Genomic DNA, 19,745 nt, shown 5'->3' with positions numbered 1-19,745 from the left:
TAAAACTGGGGGGCAGGTTTAAGAAGTGGAAACAGGTGCTTGGATCCACAAGAGATTTCCATCAGCAAAAGGCTTTAAAAAAATTAAACTCTACTTATATTTGGTGTGTCATTTATGTCTGTTCCAGTGGGGTTTTTCTTTTTCTGTCTCTCTCCTTCGTAATATTTATGTTAATACTATGTGACTAGACACAAGCATTAGTGGTGTGTGTATATATTCTGGATGCTTTTATTATTTCTATAATCAGGAGGAAGAGATGTGGATGGGAATCTGTATCTGAGACGTAGCCTCATTTTGAGTTCCTCTCTCAAAGGCATTATGGTTTCCATGCTAGCTTGCTATGAATTTAAGAGTGCAGACTCTGAAAGTGTGGGAGGGGGACAGTCCATGGAAAAACTGTCAACACCAACGATTCACCCTGCATGAGGATGCCATCCTGGCATGTATCACAGAGAAATTACTGAACACAGCAAGTGTGGTTAGCCAATCTTTGTTAAAACATCTCAGATTCTTAGGGTTACCAGCTCAATGTTAGGAAATACCTGGAGATTTGGGGGGTGGATCCTGGGAAGCGTGGGGTTTGGGGAAGGGGGAAACCTCAGTAGTGTATAATGTCAGAGTACATCCTCCAGAGCATCCATTTTTCCAAGGGGACTGATCTCTGTAGCCTGTAATTCCTGGAGGCTGGCAACCCTAGTTCTTATGGAAGCATTGGGTCTAGAATTTATCAGAAGACACCATAACTGTAGTTTATTGGAAATGTGGCTCTATCCAGAACTTCAGTCCAATTTTGAGTGTTTTTATATGGTGTTGATCATGCATGACAGACTGAAGATTCTATTGGAAAACCACTTAACAGATTGTCTTCCTGCAAGACATGTTCCTGGAGCTGGATTCCCTCCTTGTAGGCCAAAATACCCCCCAAAATTCCATTCCTAAATGAGAAGGAACCTCCAGGACAGAATTTCAGGGGACATTAAGGAATGGGCTTGTACCCTGCAAGCAGAAATTGTTGACATCACAAAAATGCTCATCTGGATCCAAGCCACGCTCAACATTTCATATACCTTGTGGATCAAAATGTTGGCAGAATTATCAACTATCTGGTGAATGGGGCTTTCTACCGACAAGGGATTAGTTTCACTGGCTCATCCCCAAGGTCATGATGATGACCCTCCTGTCGAAACCTGGGCAACCTCTGGAATACAAAAATTACCTAAATGGTTGTCAGAATCACTCCTAGATGCCCTCCCCTAAGTCTGGTTGTCACAATCACTCCTAGATGCCCTCCCCTAAGTCGACCCAGATTCCTGGTTTATCAGGGAGCTAGGGGTGATTCAACAACTGGGATGACAGCTAGAATGCTGTCACGTGGGATGGGGGGGAAGTTGCAGTAAAAACAAGCTGAAGCACATTTTAAGACCTACTCAGTGGTGACAGGAAACAGAGCCATTACCACAGCATCCACACAGTGCTGTCCAGCAGTCATTCTAGATTTTTACAGACATTATCTATCCCTGAAACAGTTTTCCAGGCTCCTGGAAGCTGTGCCATGATGTATTTGCAAAGAATTTTTTTCACATCTTGGGAGGATGCCAGATTCCTCCACTGGGTGCCATTGAAGGAGGATAGCTACCTTTACCAGAGAGCATTAGGAGACAGTGATAGAGATTATGCATGTGCAAGTGCAGTACTATGCAGGCATGCTGCTACTGAATAGATAGCTGAACCCAGCATCAACAAGTGATGTCATCACCCATGCACACAACAGGTTCTGCTATTCACTATGTGGTTCATCTATGTGGGTCTACAGCTGTGGCCCTGTCACCTCTAAGACCATCTTCCAACAACCTCCAGTAAAGTCATCAATCCCTCTCCCCCTTCAACAACGCTCAGTGATGGGAGCTAGAATCTTTCATAAACTCCATCCTGTGAGCCATTGCTGCAACTCACTTTGAACCTGCATTGCCTGCAGTACAAGAACAGAACATCCCTATAGACCCATTGCCTGGATCAATGTCAGTTATTGCAGCTCAACAGTGTTGAGAGGATACTTGGATAGATGCAGTAAATCACATTTGAAATTGGCCCTTAACCATTATGGTCTATTGAGTGACCTCTTTGGTCAGAACATAGCAAATGTATCAAATAGAGCATGTTCTATCCACAGCCATCTTCAAGGAAGCAGCTTCAAGCATGCCCCTTTTTAAAAAGCCTTCCTGCACCCTAATAGTTGTTCAGGTGCTAAACTTCTTTTTGGGGGTCAAATTTCTGCCAAGAGTCTGCTTCAGGTTCCCCCACTTTAAGGAAGTATACTGGTACTGGAGATAGAAACTCTCCTGTAGAGGCACACAGCCATTAGAATAGTAGACACCTACTTTATTCTTGTTAGGCACCAATGACGGGGCGGGGGGGGGGGGGAGAGACATGTTGGCATGATCAAGCCTAGGTGTGACCTGATTGATATTGCTTGATTATAGAAACTACATTTGCTATTGTTCATTGGCTGCTTGCTTTGTTTTGTTTTATTGTTTGTTTCTTACTCTAATGGAATTTTTTGCTGTAAGCTACCTTGGAATTTTCTTGTTGGTGGGTGGCCAGTCACAGTGTTAAAAAGGACCATGAACAGCCAAGAACTTTGGAAAGTGGAATGAAAAAGTCACTACTCATCACCAATGCCGTTTCCTCTACCCTCAGTAGAGGAATGGGGGATATGTATTAAAAAATTCAGAATTTTTCACATTTGGATATCAGGAAGGCCATAAATATCAGTATCCCCATATCTAGGTACAAAAATACCCGTTTAGTATTAGGATGGGGGGAGTTGGGAATCCGAATATATTCGGCTCCATTGTTCCCGAAGGGGGGTATTTCCAGAGGGCTGTGGTGGACATTTTTTAAGCAAACTACACCAAAACTGCAGTGGGATGAGGGCTTGCTGACTTCTGAAACCCCCTGAATTTCAAGAAGATTAGGTCAAAGATAAGGTTGCCAGGGACCTGGAGTCCTTTGACAGGGGATCCCCAGGCCCCTGTAATCTCCCAGTGGGGGATTGGGAGCCGGCACTTACCCCAGCTTTCTTTCTCCACGTGTGCACAGCGAGCACGCACGCTCCTAGCTCATGTGATGACATCACTTTTGTGAGAAATGTCATCATGAAGGGTCAAAGGGGGGCCCTGGGTCAAGGGGGGCCCTTGTTGCCGCCGCCACTCGCTCTTGTTGTGACCGTGGCCACTTGCTTTTGCTGCAGCCGCCGCCACCAATCCCTCTTGCTGAGACTGTAGTCTGCTCTTATTTGGCGCACAGGGGCCGCGGCGGTGAGAGGTGGCAGCAGCAAGAGGCAGCGGCAGCAAGAGCAACCTGCTCTTGCCGCTGCCATCCGCTCTCACAGCACAGATCAAACCCCCTACCAGGGTGCGTGCCTCGCCGCCTGGGAAGGGGGCGCCCCAGGGAGCGCACACACACACACACCAGCCAGGTAAGTGGGCACAGGGGGGAAAGGGTGGAATCTGGGGATCCCCCGCCCGGTCGGGGGAACGGCAACCCTAGTAAGAGAGTACAATTCTATGGACACCTGAACAAGTCCAGCCACTTGCCATTGTTTCCTGGCTGGAGATGGGGGGGGAGACAAATGCTTTCTCCAGGGCAAAGAAGCCAATACTAAACACACAAAGACTCTCAAAAACCCTCTCAAAAAGAACAAATAAAGCTCAACAGAACCAGAAAATTCCAGCACAACCAACCTAGCAGCAGAAGACATGCACTCCTGAAGCGGCAGCCATTTGCAGGAGCTTTTTCCCCTTAGCTTTTCCTTTCCCCAGGGAAAAAGGAGAGAGTGGGGAGGTGACTCTCAGGCAGTAAGTTAGGGAGAACTCACCTGTCTGTAGAATTGGCACAAACTAGCACATTTCATTCCTTGCTCCAAACTTCCCACAGCAAAGAAACTAGCCACCCTGTTCATGCAGAACGTGGTACATTTACACTCTTGGGAGTGCAATGCCATAGTTTATAACTACCAATGAGCTTACAGCTTTACAGCTCTGCAGTAACATTAGTTAGCTCATAATTTAAAGGAACACTCTTTCTTATGGACATTTCCATGTTATGAAGAAATATCACTACAGCATCAAAGCAAGAAGCAACAGGCTTAAAATGAATTAAGAAGAAAAAATTTGCTTCAAATTCATCACTGCTTCTGTGATGTTACTAATACAGTACTTTCAAGCAGGGATTAAAGACTTGCCTCACTTATACATCTTCCATCTTTTCTACTGGTTTCTGAATTCAATGAGAGTTAATTTCAATGCATGATCAGGTTTTGAGATCCTACTAGTAAGGTTGAAGTAGAGAGCTAAAGAATTGTCCCATAGTGTTCCATTTGCATCAGTGACTGAAGAGACAGGTTATCGTGTGTTAAAATATTATTCTGTACAGCATGAGTCATCCATTATAAAATCTCATCATTTCTTACTGAAATATGCTTCTGACTAGAGCCAGCTCTTTACATGCAATATTCATAACAATGTCTTGGCCAAAATAGCAATAGGTCACCATTACTACACTATTAAATATAAATTGCAAGGTTTCATTAAAGATTGGCTCAGCATCAGAAAGCACCATTATTTTTTCCAGTATCGTTTTGGCTCAAAAAGAGCCCCAATTATATAAAGTTCCTTTCGTGTTACACTGCCTTACTGTCCTCAAATCTCAGGATAAGTTAACTAAGTTTCCAGAGTACATATCAACAACACTATGAGTCCCTTCTGGGCATTACTTTTGAAACTGAAATGGCTGCGAAATGTATCTTTTGGGAAATGATATATTTTGCCTGCCACCATTGCCACTGAAATACTTTTAAAGGCAGCATTATAAATGTTAAGAAGCATATACTCAATGTTATTATTTATGATGAGCAGGCATTAGTAGTTCTACATGAAATTTCCATTCTTTTACATATTATGCAGAGAGAGAGAGAGAGATGGGCTAAGTTGTGTGGCACCAACTGGACTGGGCCCAGTAGCATGGTGGGAAACTTGCAAGGACTTGCAGGGGGCATCTAACTTTCCTCTGTATTCCTCTCCCCACACTATTATTCTCTACTAACAGCTTCCATATTCTCAATATTCCTTGTTTCCTTCTCACCTTCCCACCCACCCACATTTATCTGCCTCCAATTTTCAGCTATATTTATTTTCTTCATGTATATACCATCCTTCTCCCCCATGGGGATGAAAAGTGGCTTACCTGGTTCTCCTCTGTTTCATTTTATCTTCACAACAGCCCTGTGAGGTAGGTTAGGCTGAGAATGTGTGACTTGTCCAAGATCACCCAGTAGGGATGTAAAAACCTGGGTATCCCAGAACCTAGTCTGCAACTCAAACCACTATACCACAGTGGCTTTTGTGGAATCACTGCTGTTCAACAGTTGCAAGCAACCAGGCTTGTGTAAGTCATGAAAGTTGGGTGGTGACAAGTTACCAGGTGGTTGCTGGTGGGCCTAGTCCTGAAGAGTCCTCCCTCAAAAGCCAAAACAGCCCTGTAAATGGCCCTGCCCCCTCTACTTGCCTTTTATTGTCAGAAAACCAGGCTGGCAACTGTTGTGGGTACCTAGCAAATGTCACTGAGGGCATTCATTTCTTAAAAGTATAGGAACTGCTTGTATCATTAGGGGGAGGCTATAACCCCTCAGTTAGGAACACTAGGGCTCCCGCTTTACCAAGAGAGCTTCTGACCTCCCTTTTCATTGCCCATTGGCTCACTGAAGGGTGGAGTGTGTGGGGGAAGGGAATGCTAGCAAATACCTGGAAATCACATCACTGACAATGCTGACATGTCTAGGATTCAGAATATTCGTGTCACATGAATGCCAGGTCAGAGATCAATGTCACTTCCAGGTATTTGCTTGAATGTTTTTTAGACATTCCCTCTCCCTTCCCCATCCCTGCCCACTTCCTCTCTGGTCAATTCCAGTCAATGGCTGCCAACGCTATCCTCATTTCTTTTTTTTTTTTAGATTTAAGGTTTTTCTGCAAACCTGGAGCTTTTCTCAGGTTTATAGAAAGATCCATCTTGTCTGTTTATGACCTCAGTCTCTGGATTTAAATATCCACAGATGGGGCCATGTTAAAAATTGTATTAGATCAATAAGAGGCGACTCACAAAGTCTTGTGGGGGTTCATTTCATTTTCCCCTGTATTCCTTCCCCACTATTTCCTCTTTCATTCCTTCTGGCAGTCCCTATATCCTCTCCCCTTTCCCTACTTTCTGTCCTTCCCACCCATCAGCTACCCTAACATTTATCCCTATATTCAACTAAATTTATTATTCATTTACTTCATTTATGCCCTTCCCTTCTCTCCTTTAGAGACCAAAAGAGCCAGTTTGGTGTAGTGGTTAAGAACAGCAGGACTCTAATCTAGAGAACCGGGTTTGATTCCCCACTCCTCCATTTGAAGACAGCTGGGTGACCTTGGGCCACTCACAGTTCTCTGGAGCTCTCTTAGCCCCACCCACTTCACAGAGTGATTGTTGTGGGAATAATAACAACATACTTTGTAAACTGCTCTGAGTGGGCGTTAAGTTGTCCTGAAGGGCGGTATATAAATCTAATGTTATTACATTGTTATTTTTCCTCCTTTTAACTCACAACAATCCTGTGAGCTAAGTTTGGCTGAGTATGTGACTGGCCCAAAGTCACCCAGTGCAATTCCCTGGCAGAATGGGGCTTTGACCCTGGGTCTCCCAAGTCCTAGTCTGAAACTCTAACCACTATACCACATTGGCTTTTGTGAGGTGGTGGCTGTTGAATAATAATGAGCAGCTGAGTCTGCCAGTGGTTTCTGTCAGGCCTAGGCCCAACAAGTCCTCCTTGAAAAGTATGAAGGACCCCCCCCCACACACACACACACACTCTCCACTGTGAGGCAGATATTCCCGCCAAAATTCAGTTTTTCTGATTTAACTGAGCAGCCCCAAGTAGTGTGTTAATATTTGCGGTTTTGAAAGTCTGTTTGTCCCACCCTGACACACAGATATAATTTTGGCTTTTTAGCCCAGCCCAGAAACTTGATGGGGAAAAGCAGGAGCCTTCTTCCTTTTTGCTGGAAATGGCACCAGGGACTATATAATATTCAAAAAGAAATAAGTTTATTTAACAGGCAGGGATTAAGTAAGTGTAGTCAGGGGATGGAAATGCAGAGGTAAAATTTTGCTGGTATTACTTTGCATAACAGGCAAAATAGTATCCTTGAAGCTTATTTTCATATATTCTTGGTTAACAGTGAGAAGTGCTTTACGTAGTAATTTAGTTACAGAAACGATATTTCTTCAGGAAGTTTTCTAAGTGCAGGTTTTATGGAGTTAGTCACTTTCTTTGTGCACCGAATTCACTCTTTTCTTGAAACTAGATGGCATTTCTATCTCCTGAGTAGTCTAAAACTGTTTTCCCTTCACAACAGACCTGGGGTCCTCCTCAGAGCCAAACCCCCTTTGAAACTGGGCAGGAATTTTGTTCTCCTCAGAAGATATAACCCCTCTTCTTTGTGGCTTGGAAGGGAGTCTCAATGCACTACCCAATCACTCTCATGAAAACACTCTCAGTTCTCTGGTGTCTGGGTAAAGCATATTTCAGACTATGCTGACACAGACTTAGACAGAAGTCATTCTCAGGACAGTAATACCACAGTTAAGGCAAAGGAGTCTTCTCCTTCACTCTAATGGCTAATCTGTCTGACTTTTCTTGTCAGACTCCTCATCCTGTCAGAAGCCAACTGACTGCCTTTAGACTAGTTCTAACTGACAGAAACTCCAGTATGGAATAAAAGTTTTTTAAAACTCCACTTCTCAGCAGTCAGTTGATCATACAGGGTTTTTTTCAGTTGGTGCTGACCAATCAGAGAAGAGGGAGCAGCCTGTCACTCAAGCTTGCCATTGTAAGGAATAATTAACCCTTCTCCTCCCAGCTCTCTGATTTTGTTGCACTGCAGAAACCTGCTCTTAAGTGCAGTCCATCACAAAATGCTTAAACAGTGCTCCCCTTTTTACTGACAGAAACCAAGGCTTGAAGGCCTGATGTGGTTGTTCAGCAACCCCCCACAATAGCCACTGCAGAAGGTATTCATTTCTTAAAGGAACATTTCCTGCTTTTATTATTTAATTAAAGGGATTTTAATACCCTCTTTTTTTCAATTTTTTCTGCAAACCTGGTTTTTTCACATTTGTAGAAAGATCTATCTCAATTGGCCCCCGGCATAATCCATTACTTCCATGTTGTGCCAGGAATGACCTCATTCCTGACATGTATAGAGGCACTGTGGAGCACATGGGAGCACACTTTGCCCCCCCCCCACCACATTCCCACACCTTTTTTCCCCTCGCCAGCCAGGTAAGAAGTGGCAGAGGGTGGAGGCTGGGGGCAAGGAATGTCATGTTCCCATCAGGGGACTCGGAAGCCTACCCTGGAGGCTGGGACAAGTCCCACCCCCTGCCATTGATGGTGCACTACTTCAAGGCTGGCCATATTCCTTCATGACAGGCCTTCAGAAGCACCCTGCTGCCATTTGGCTCTTGGCCACAACCTGCTTACTCAAATGTCTTAATCATAATTTCCCTCAGTTCTAATACAAATGTAGGGATATAAGCAGGGAAGATGAAAGCCATATTTAGGGACTGAGAGGCTGTACAGTCTTGAAAATGTAATGGTATCAGCACACCACAATGAATAACACTGCTACTCAATCAGTGACTTGGGAGCTACCTGTGGCTCTTCCCTATGTTCCATATTCCAGAAAAGTGGGCAAGATTATTGTCTGGTATGGTTTGAGGTTGGCTCCTACCTTAAAACAGCTGCTGCTGGACTGAAGGATTGGTAGAGCTGTGAGCCTCTCTGAGCTGTGGGCCACAATCCAGGAGTGCAAATAAAGAGTTAGTCCTTTCTAACATCTCCCTCCCCACACACTAGTGTTCCTAGGTCCCTATGCCCTCCCAGCAGAAGGGGGGACCAGGAACTTACCTACTGTAGCTTCTTCACGCATGTGCAAACTGTGCATGCTTCTGGTGGGATGCAATGACATCACTTCTGGGAATTGATGTTATCGCACCTGCCACAGGTGCGCTCCCACGCTTTGAGTGGAGCTAATTCTGGCCCGTTTGCGGCCAAACTTTGCCCCAGTAAAGCGTGAGAGCTCACCTGCAGACAACACACAATGACGTCACTTCAGGAAATGATGTGGTTGTGCACCTCATGTGCACTTTCTTGGGTTGCCTGCCAGTGGTGAGCGATCTCCAGGGGGCTTGCTATCTCCCACCAATTGCTGCGGGGGAAACCCCTGGCAGATTGCCTGCCACCCACGGGAACCTGGGAAGCCTACCCCTCACAAAAACTCTGTGCTCTCAACCCTGTGCTGGGGCAACCGCTTGGAGGAAAACAAGCTTACTACAGAGAAGAGAAAGTGAAACCACTACAGCAGCTACCCAAGAAAAGAAAAAAACTGGCCATAAGGTGTTGGAGGGTTGGCTTTTCTCCCTTTGTTCCACAACCAGATGGTAGTCCTCTGGGCACCTTGACAATATCACTTTTGCCCAACCTGCTGTGCCTCATACTGAGAAGAGAGCAGGAAATCATAGAGGGAAGTCCTTCCCTCACTCCAGATATAGGAGGACTGGCTAGGGTTCAACTGTGGAGAGGAGAGACAACCCTACACGCACAGATGTACTCTAGTCATTTAAGATGTTACAGTTATAATTACATACTTAATAGTTATATTGCATGTGTTTTTGGTGGGATAATGCATAGGATATACAATAGTTGGGTGGCTCTTGGTTGCTGGTAACTACTAATGTGGCTCTCCATGAGCTGTAGAGTGACTACCACTGCTAAGTAAAGTCACAGAGAAAATTCTAAATATATTGTGATTATAACAAAAATTGTAAGTTGGAGTGGGTACTTTACTCATATCCTTGCTTGATCTCTGTAAACATCTCGCACTTCCCTCAAATTTCACTTGCATTCCAGTAGGCAAATGACTTTACATGGGAATTTGAGTTGACAAGCACTTTAAAAACCATGGGAGAAAAAAAAGTCACAGCATATGAGTTAGAAAATATTCCCATTTTCTAACTACCTTATCTAACATATTAAAATACAGCTTGTGTCCTTAGGAAAAAGTCTATATTATTGTAGCTATGACTAGCTGAAGGCTGAATTAATAATGCTTTGCAATTATATGCAAATTGAGAACATCTATTGACCAAAAAATGGCAGAACTGTAGATCTATACCAGATGTTCTCAAACTCCATGAAAAACTCATCATCTATGTCCAATTAATAGTTCCATTAAACTCATACACACTCTGAGATGGTCCAATAAAAGATATTTTAGCTATGTTCAGGATGAATAAGAGATTATTTATCTCCCCAATATTGTATTTAAATAGATCATTTTTATTTTAAAATGTTTCAGCTGTAGTCTCTAAAATAACCTTTTTAAAAATGAAAACTGAACTTAATGCCGTGTGTGTATGTGCGTGCACGTGCGCGCATACACATGCATGCACGCCATCAAGTCGCAGGTGACTTATGGCAAACCTATAGGCTTCTCAAGGCAAGAGATGTTCAGAGGTGGTTTGGCATTTCCTGCCACTGCATAGCAACCCTGGCCTTCCATCAAAATACTGCCCAGGGCTGACCCTACCTAGCTGCTAACATCTGACAAGACTGGGCTACCTGGACCATTCAGGTCAGGGCAATGCAATTATATGATATCTTAATTTATACCCCTCTTATGAACATTGGTTTTCTTCGTAATTAAATAACTGTGGAGAAACATCTTCCTAAGTCACAAAGTAGAATGTTTACAGCTTGATATTGGTAACCACGACCTGCCAAGACACTGAAGGTTTCATTGTCATCCACTGAGCTCAATCTAGACCATATCCTTTTGGTATGCTGACCCATAAATCCAAAATTACTTGGTATAGTGACCCAATTAAAAACAGCATGTACAAATCAATAAAACTGCAGTAGCCTAGGACCCACTTTCACAGGATTTGTGAACCACATCTGGGTTGGAGCACAAGTTTGGAAAATGCTGATCTAGATGACATTTTACTCCTGTTTTATGTCTAGTAGTTATTTATTTATTTAGAAAATATGCATGCTGCCTCTCCATATCTAAAGTGACATAGTATCTATCTGATCTCTGTACCTACTGTCAATATAAATATTTACTACTGTCACTACTGTCAATATAAATATTTAGGAACCTATCTATCAAAGAACATGGAACTTCCTTCTCATGGATAACACTGATCTGACCAATAACTACTACCAACTCTTGCTTTTGATTTACATCATTTTTGTGGCCTGAGGCAAGCAGTTGCATGACAAAAGAGAAAGGAAAAATTAAAGCAGAAACAAACACTGGAAAGATGAACATTCTAATATTGATTCCAAACAGCACCTGTCAACAAAAGCCTGTAAAAATGTAGTTTATACATGAGAAATTTACAGTGTACTCCGAGATTTTATGAAGGCCTACATAGTTTTATATTATAGTTCTAGCAACAACAGCTATGCATTTTTATTTAGAAAGTATGTAAATAATACTAATTAAAATGTTTAAAATGTTAATTTAACTCAGTGACTTAAACTGGACTCTTTTCTTGATTATTTTAGTTGCCTTGAGGTAAATCAATCCACTCTGCCAACCTGGAATCTCCTCTTCATCATGGTTTACAAAGTAAAGAACTGAGAAAGAGTTCAGGCAAGCACAACAACAGACTATTCATTTATTAGAAAATTGGTAAAGAAAAACACAAGCCCTTGCATGTTTTTAGAAGAAATCCTAGAAAATAAAAAAAGAAGATCCCTTCAGATCATTTGCTTGTTTGGTCTTAAGGGGCCACAAACCAACAAGGTGGAGAGAGCATAGCAACCACTGTAAAATTTAGCAAGGTGATGAGTGTAGTTTCATCTTATAATACAGAGTGAAGAAATATTGGTCAGAGTAAGGCCCAGGAAATAATCTTAGTCTCTTATAACAGCTACTTTCCTCCTGTGACCGGTAGGATAGTTATTAAATTAGATTTTTATATATGTAGGATTGCAGCTCTACTACGCTAAAGTTAATGCACACCTACTTTAAAAAATGCATAGGATTAGGCTGTGATCTGACTGGCACACCTTGTACCACCTACATGACATATATTTATAACTGAAAATAACATTATTCTAGTGCAGGGGGCACATCATATAGCCTAGGAGGCAAAGAGGTTCACCAATTCGTGCAGTGCTGCTGATTGTGACTCTGGTGACTCAGCAAGCTTTGCTGAACTCCATGCTCTCTGTTGGCTCCAGCTCGGAGAAGGGTTCTGTTCAGCAGCAGCAGCAGCAGGAGAATTGAGAGTCAATGAAGCAGCATCACAACCAATGGGTGGCAATTCTTCAGCACGCTGCCAAGATGAACAACCATCTAGGACATTTCTCTCCTCCCTTCACCTTTAAAATGCTAACAACAATGCAAAGAATAAGATCTGGAATATTCTAGCATAAGTTTTTTTGAGTCAGAGCTCTCTTCATCAGATGCACGAAGTGCTCTTCCACTAAGTGGCAAAAAGCAGAAAGGTGGGGGTGGGTGTTACAAAGAAAGCCAGTTTAAAGTAGATTCAAACAAAAGCCTAATCAGTCCATTCAGAGGGGGTCTGAACCACTCCCAGCTGATGACAGACAGCAAAGTAGATTAACACATAAAAATTAACCTAGACAAGTACTCCCTAATTTAAATCAACTTGTTGGTCCTTAAGATGCCACTGGACTCCTGTTATATGTTGCTGCTACAAGCACAGCTACCCATCAGGAATTATTTGCATGAATAGTCTTATTTAAGATTTCATTTTCAAGCATGAGGGTGGAGCAAATATAAGTGTTAGCCTACAGCAGTACAACGTGTAAACATGTACTTAATCAGATTAGAGTATTGTGACGCTTGTTAAGAAATAAAGGTCAGTTCTCTGTGCATTATGGGACTGTACGTGGGATAAAGGAATTCATACTAGACAGTGCGTATCTATTCTTCCACAAAAAGTTCTCTCTCAAATAGTTTGAATTACTGGGGGCCTAAATGAAAACAAGTCAATTGATGGAAAATTTTATTTTTAAGTATGAAATTGCTATCTGAAGGTACATTTGCTTCAGCTTGTGTTTGCTATCTAGTAAATTTACCAGGCATCTATTAGTCTATTTCAGATAGTGCAGATGCCAACATTATTAAGATTTCAGAACTGATAACAGACACACCTCCAAAGAAGAAACCAACCAAAATAATTAAGATGTTACAGGGAATCTCTGATTCCAAAATTGCCAAGAGCAGCATTTACATGATGGGTTAACAATATGCATGGCAAATATCCCTCTATTATTCAAGAATGTGAACTTCAACAAGTGCTTAAGTCGCAGGTCATAGTAATGAATATGCACATTTTGTGTTCTAACCACTCAAAGATCAAAGATCCACTGAGTTCAAAAGAAACTTCTGCAAACACGTACAGGATTGCAGGATTACTTCTATGCACAAGATTCTACTTCTACTTTAAATGGATGAAATGTTTTATTTACATAATTATGTGAATAAAGAGACACTGCATTATTAATATGAAGATAAACAAGACAAAAAAGATTTTGTTAGGCACAACCACAATAAAGTAATTACGAGCCTTCAGCCCTTCAAAGTTCTATTTAAAGACAACTGGTAAGGATTCACATGCCCCAAATTTCCCTTAAAAATACCCTTGTAGGTATAAGTCAATATTTAAAGTGCAGAAATCTTTTTAAAAACCACTTTATTCTGCATATGGCAGAATCTCTCTTCATTCTCTATCCCACAATGTAACATATCTTACATGTCTTCTAATGAAAGAATTTTGTATATTTCTTTGTATTTTATTTTCCATGTTTCTTAAACTGTAAGCTTATGGGCAGGGCCTAGCTCCTCCTCCTTTAAAAATGTTTATATGATAACCAGATTTGAGCACCTGACAAATATCATTACAATATGATATATAACACCATTACAACCAAATATTATACTGCTTTAAATTGCTTGTAAAAAGGGGGAAGAGAGCCATTGGTGTTAGATGATTTTGCTACACCTAGAAAGATTATCTAGGAAAATGAAACTTACGTACAATGTAGGAAACCTGTCAAAAAACTTTACACAGAACACCACCATACTCCAACATTATGCTCAGTATTTTAAACCTGAACAAAAACTCAATCAGGACACCAAAATAATCTATTCATATTAATGATATTCCCCCCAAAATGTCCAAAATATCCCTCAGTACCCAGAAAATCTCAGTGATTTTTTTAGATTAGAGTGCGAGATGAGAACTAGTTTTAAACCAGTTGTTTATAGTCCTCATTGAAGAATAATGCCTATGGTGTAGGTCTTCAAATTCTTAAATGTTCTATAGTTACCCTTATGCAAGTGACTATAACATTTTGTCAAGAGAATAGAAAAATATAAATGACATTAACAAATGAGAGCAAGTGTACCTTTGTGTTTATAGACACATACACAAAAGGTGTATTTATCCTTCCACAGCTTCAGCATTCCCCCCCTTCCCCCTCCTGCATAATCGAATACAGTCTCCAGATGTGACAGAAGTGTATTATCCTAATGGGAAAGGGAAAGCCTTTTCATGTTCTCTGCCAGGTGGTACATAAGGCCACAAAGCCATGCTGGAAGCAGTTCTGAAGCCAAGTTGTTCATCGTCACCACAGGCAAACAGAGTACAGATGCCACAGACTTTTAGGACAGGAAACAATCTTGTCACGTCCACTACCCCTAGGGAGAATTAACTACCCCCCCTCCCCCGATTGCGAGTTGCTCACTCAAACCGTTTCCTCCACCAGTTGCTATGAGGAAAATTCCACATACACACTTCCCTGCCGACTTATTGAATCTCGTGAGAGGAAATTAACGCTCCCCGCAGTTGTACCTCCACCCACCGTTCAGCTACCTCTTCCGTCCATGAGCTAATTCCCCACCTTCTCCCCCCACCCCCGGCAATGTGGAGAGGGGAGCCATATCCCCCTCCCCGCACATAGCAGCCACATTACAAACATAGCCACACCTACCGGTCTTCTCATGGTCATAGCCTACCACAATGAAATAATCTGCCAGCCTGGCCATGGCCGAGGACTGCTGGTTTTGGTCTCCACTCGGCCTGCCGCTGTTGGCACTCCTGGAGAGCTCAGCATCCTCCCCGCAGCTGCTGCTGCTGCTGAAGAAGCAGCAGCACCTCAGCCATGTTGGACACACAGATACGTTCTGCGCTTGCGCCCAATCCCTCCACCCCACCCTGAATGCCACTACAGTGTGACTTCGCTGGAGCTGGGCGGGGGCTGCCGGGTTTACAAACACCACGCGCTGCAACCACTCTGGGAGGTGAGGCGGGCAGGTTTTGTCAGTGGAGGGCTTTCAGCCAGGGCTCACCAGCGTATGCAAATAGACCTAAGATCGCTTTCTTTCGTTGTAATCGCGTTTGAGACAGGACTCTGTTTTATCTGCGTTGCGTACGCAGTGCAGAGACGCTTTGTGCATTGTCTTTATACAGCAAAGCAGAAGGCACTCTCAAAATACAAAGCTCAGCCTTTTCAGTCTGGCATTTCTTTCCTGTTTAGAAATTCAGGTAAAGGAGCGGGCCCTTCGCTGGAACCGCAAGCTGCTTTCCCACAGCTTCAGGTTACTAGGTGCAAAACAAAGCTGGCCACGTTTCTTTCTGGGGAACTTGCTTTCTAGTAAACTTATTTAGAATTGTGCTGTGAACCGTACTATTAAAGATGTGTGCGTGCAAGATATTTTACACGCTCGGTTTAAAGCGTTATGGAATGCATTTTTAAAAGGGGGAGACGCAATTATAAGTAGCCCTCGTACAGTTTAGCATCGCCTCTCTGTATGAAGTCGTTGGGGAAAGTGGCATATATGCCAACTTCCCCTCGCCTTCCTTCCACCCCCTCCTTTCCTCCACTCCACTGAATAGTGAAACTGACAAGACTGCGGAAGAGGACGACTTCCGTTTCACAGAGGCTATAATGTCTCAGAATGTCTATGCAGAGTTGCTTTGTCTTATGCACAATGATTTCAGGGGGCTTAGACTGGAATAACGCTATGCACTTCCAGTCTCTACTCTGCTGTCAAAGACAGGGGTGGGGGAAACATCCCTTTCAGACCGGCAACGTTTTTCTAACAGGTAGCCTTATTGACCTGTTGCAGCAAAAATGAACAGAAGCTGTACTGGTACCCTAAATGCAGAGGAGTTAGCCGTGTTAGTCTGTAGTAGAAAAATCAAAAAGAGTCCAGTAGCACCTTTAAGACTAACCAACTTTATTGTAGCATAAGCTTTCTAGAATCACAGTTCTCTTCGTCAGATGGGTCTGACGAAGAGAACTGTGATTCTAGAAAGCTTATGCTACAATAAAGTTGGTTAGTCTTAAAGGTGCTACTGGACTCTTTTTGATTTTGGTATCCTAAAGACTAGCAAGATTTTATCCCAGAATAAAGTTTAATGGACTTCTCATGGAGTGGATCCTAGTTTAGTAAAGTTGATGCTGGAATAAAATCTTGTTAGTGTTGGAAGAGGAGGATTCAGCGCTGTCCCTTTCCTCAGGTTTCAGAGGGGGACAAACCAAAGAGTTAGAAAAATAAGAGGTCAGGGCACTCCGTTTACTGTTTACTGCGCTGATTGTCCTTTGATATGTAGATTGCTATTCTCAGGATTTCCTCCTCCTGACTTCCTCTCACTTCTTCTGTTCCTGGCTTTGTTCCAGGCAACGTCTGTCACCTCTCCTTCCTCCATCTTGGTAGCATGGATGCAGGACTTGTCCTAGCATCCATGTCCATCCTTAGACTAGATAGGTAGTTAGGATTTATCTTCTCCTTTCCTATCAGAGGAGTTCCTACAATAAAGAACTCTTATTCCTTTTCTAAATATAAAGCAAGTGTATGATTTGTTATTTTCTGTCCTGCACACATGCCAGCCAGCAGAACCAGCTCACAACCACCTATGATCACACTTCCTATGCCAAATGATAGACTCTGCTAACGGCCCAAACATGGAATCCTTGGTTTCTGAAGCCTACATACAATTTATTTATCAGTTAGTAACATGCAGCTAGAATCCTTTCCCCTGTTGCTACTGCTGCTATGAGAAGGGAAGGGGGACTTCTGGGAAGCAGTGCTTCTTTGGAAACAGCATGTATGCACACCAATGCTAATGCATACAGTCATACTTTAAAAATGCATAAGGTGTTGGCAAAACATGGCATTTCTCTTAACTTGTGCATTTAACTGGCCAGCAGAACTGGGGACAGTGAGGGTGCATTAGAAGAATACCTGTGAAATTGCATCCAAGTATGCAAGGCAGTGCAGACCAGTATCCAGCGCAGACAGGAATATTTTAATTCACTAATTGGAGAAAATATAGTTATGCTTAAAGCTGGAGCAGTATAGTTTGTAAATAGTGATAACATGCCCTAAACTATATGGGAGAAAGATTCCCAAGTGAAACTTAAAATGCTTTAAAATGTGTGATTGAGAACTAAATCCCAACTCCTCATTAAAATTAGTTCACTTTTGAATAAGTTTTCTAGACACCCCACTTCAAGCACTCAGAACGATTCAAACATCTACAATTGTTTTAGAGTAACACTAAAACACAATGTCCAACTAGCATTCACTTTTCTGCTTAATGAGTGGTCTGAAGACTGAATTTATGATTGTTTAGAAATGTTCTACTGAGTTTACTGGGTCATACTCATTGGTAAGTGTGCCTATGACAGCAGTTTAATGGATCTATCAATTGCTTCAATTCTAGGAATACTTAACTTGAAAATAAATATGATAATGCAATTGTAATAGCACAATCATAAACACATTTACTCTGAACTTGCTCTCTAGAAGGGAGACTTTAGGATTGCAGTCTTACTGACTTTTAAAGAAAGTTGCTTTCAAATGCTTATGCTTGCCTGGCAGGAGGAGGGCAACCTTGCACAAGTATCATAGGCCTATATCAGCATGATAATTTGATTGCTACAGAAATCCAGTTCCATCTGGCAAACATTCCATAAGGCTGATACAATGTTTGTAAGAGGATCACCATGAAAATCTATTCTAGCATATGCAAAAACTCCATCTCAGGCACTGCACTTCCTGGGAGCTGTTGGTACAGTTGTGGAGACTTGCCACCCAATTCATGTTGTTAGTCATTTATATGCATAGTGACTAGGGTTGCCAGCTCCAAGCTGGGAAATTCCTGGAGATCTGGGGGGTGAAACCTGGAGAAACCTGGAGAAAGTGGGGTTTGGGGAGGGAAAGGACCTTGGTATGGCATAATTCTATAGAATCCACCCCCAAAAGTAGCCATTTTCCCCAGGTGAACTGATCTCTGTGGCCTGGAGACCAGTTGTAATTCCAGGGGATCTCCAGCCACTACCTGGAGGCTGGCAACCCTAATAGTGATAGCTGCATGGAGCCCATTCAAGTATTTTTTCAGAGTGTCAAAAATAATAAAATGGGCCATAGAGAACTCACTGAGAGCCAGTTTGGTGTAGTGGCTAAGAGCAGCAGGACTCTAGAGAACCAGGTTTGATTCCCCATTCTTCCACTTGAAGCCAGCTGGATGACCTTGGGTGAGTCACAGCTCTTCCAGAGCTCTCTCAGCCCTACCTACCTCACAGGGTGATTGTTGTTGTGGGGATAATAATAACATACTCTGTAAACCACTCTGAGCGGGTGTTAAGTTGTTCTGGTGGTACATAAATATTATTATTACTGTGAGGTGTCTCTAATGTGGCATTTTTACATTTCTGAATATCATTATCTTAAGGTCCAAAATGGAAAATAGCTTTCTTTTTGTTGACAGGAACTATTTAAATTCCTGCCAATTCAAGTCAGATAATTCCATAATCATAGACTTCAAACTTAACATCTATTTGTGTGATTTGTTGCTGACCACAAAGTAGATATTAGTTAAAATACTCTGGCCAAATTGATTTCTGGAATAGTTCCAGAAATGGAACACTCCCAGGAGCCCTCCAACCCTACAAACACACTCCTTTCCCTCCTGCCCCCCTTGGAGAAGGCAAGGTTCTTATACTGGCAGCTAACATCACTCTGTTTTGGGAGTTCAACTAGGGAAAGCCCAGAGTCCCCTCCTCCACCCTTCCAAGCTCCTCCACTCCTCCACCCTTCCAAGCAATGCTTTTCTATTGGGAAGGGCATTGCCAGATGACGGTTGAGCAAGAGATGTGAGAACCCCAGCAGAGTAGGACACACTGGTTTATTTACAAGATCATCAAACAGGTGGGGGAGGGGACACTTATGAGCAACAGATTTAACAGGATACTTGTCAGCAAGCAGAACAAAATAAACACATAAAGGAGCTGGCAAGAAAACGATAAAGCATCCTAACCTGGCTAACTGACTAGCTCCCTACAATACCAGGCCCTTCCTGAGTTGGGTACAGCCCACCCTCCCTGTGTAAGGGATCATCTCCTTCTAGTAGTAACCTCTCCACTACACAGCTCCAGGGAGGAGGGCTTTATATTAGTTTTCACGTGTGATGATTAACTTTCCTTGGTGATGATTAACTTTCCCTTCCCCTCCAATTTCCTTTAATCCTATACCCTAAAGCTGGGAAAGATCTTGGGAAATGTAGGCCTACAGCAGAATTGGCAGTTGGGGAAT

At 42.6% G+C, this 19,745-nt stretch overlaps 1 protein-coding gene across 1 annotated transcript in view; it reads right to left on the bottom strand.

Moving 5' to 3' along the window:
• SBF2 (SET binding factor 2) overlaps positions 1 to 15,267 on the bottom strand; it is a 611,100-nt gene extending 595,833 nt beyond the window's left edge. Inside the window, exon 1 of the mRNA XM_054970260.1 lies at positions 15,137 to 15,267. Coding sequence (XP_054826235.1) covers positions 15,137 to 15,191 — 55 coding nt within the window. The 5' untranslated portion in view covers positions 15,192 to 15,267. The remainder of the gene's footprint in view (positions 1 to 15,136) is intronic.
• Between the last annotated feature and the right edge of the window lie 4,478 nt (positions 15,268 to 19,745).

Source organism: Eublepharis macularius, chromosome 2, assembly GCF_028583425.1.
Source record: "Eublepharis macularius isolate TG4126 chromosome 2, MPM_Emac_v1.0, whole genome shotgun sequence".
Classification (NCBI taxonomy): domain Eukaryota; kingdom Metazoa; phylum Chordata; class Lepidosauria; order Squamata; family Eublepharidae; genus Eublepharis; species Eublepharis macularius.
Note: the sequence above shows the minus strand (reverse complement) of the source record. Positions and strands in the feature narration are given on the sequence as shown.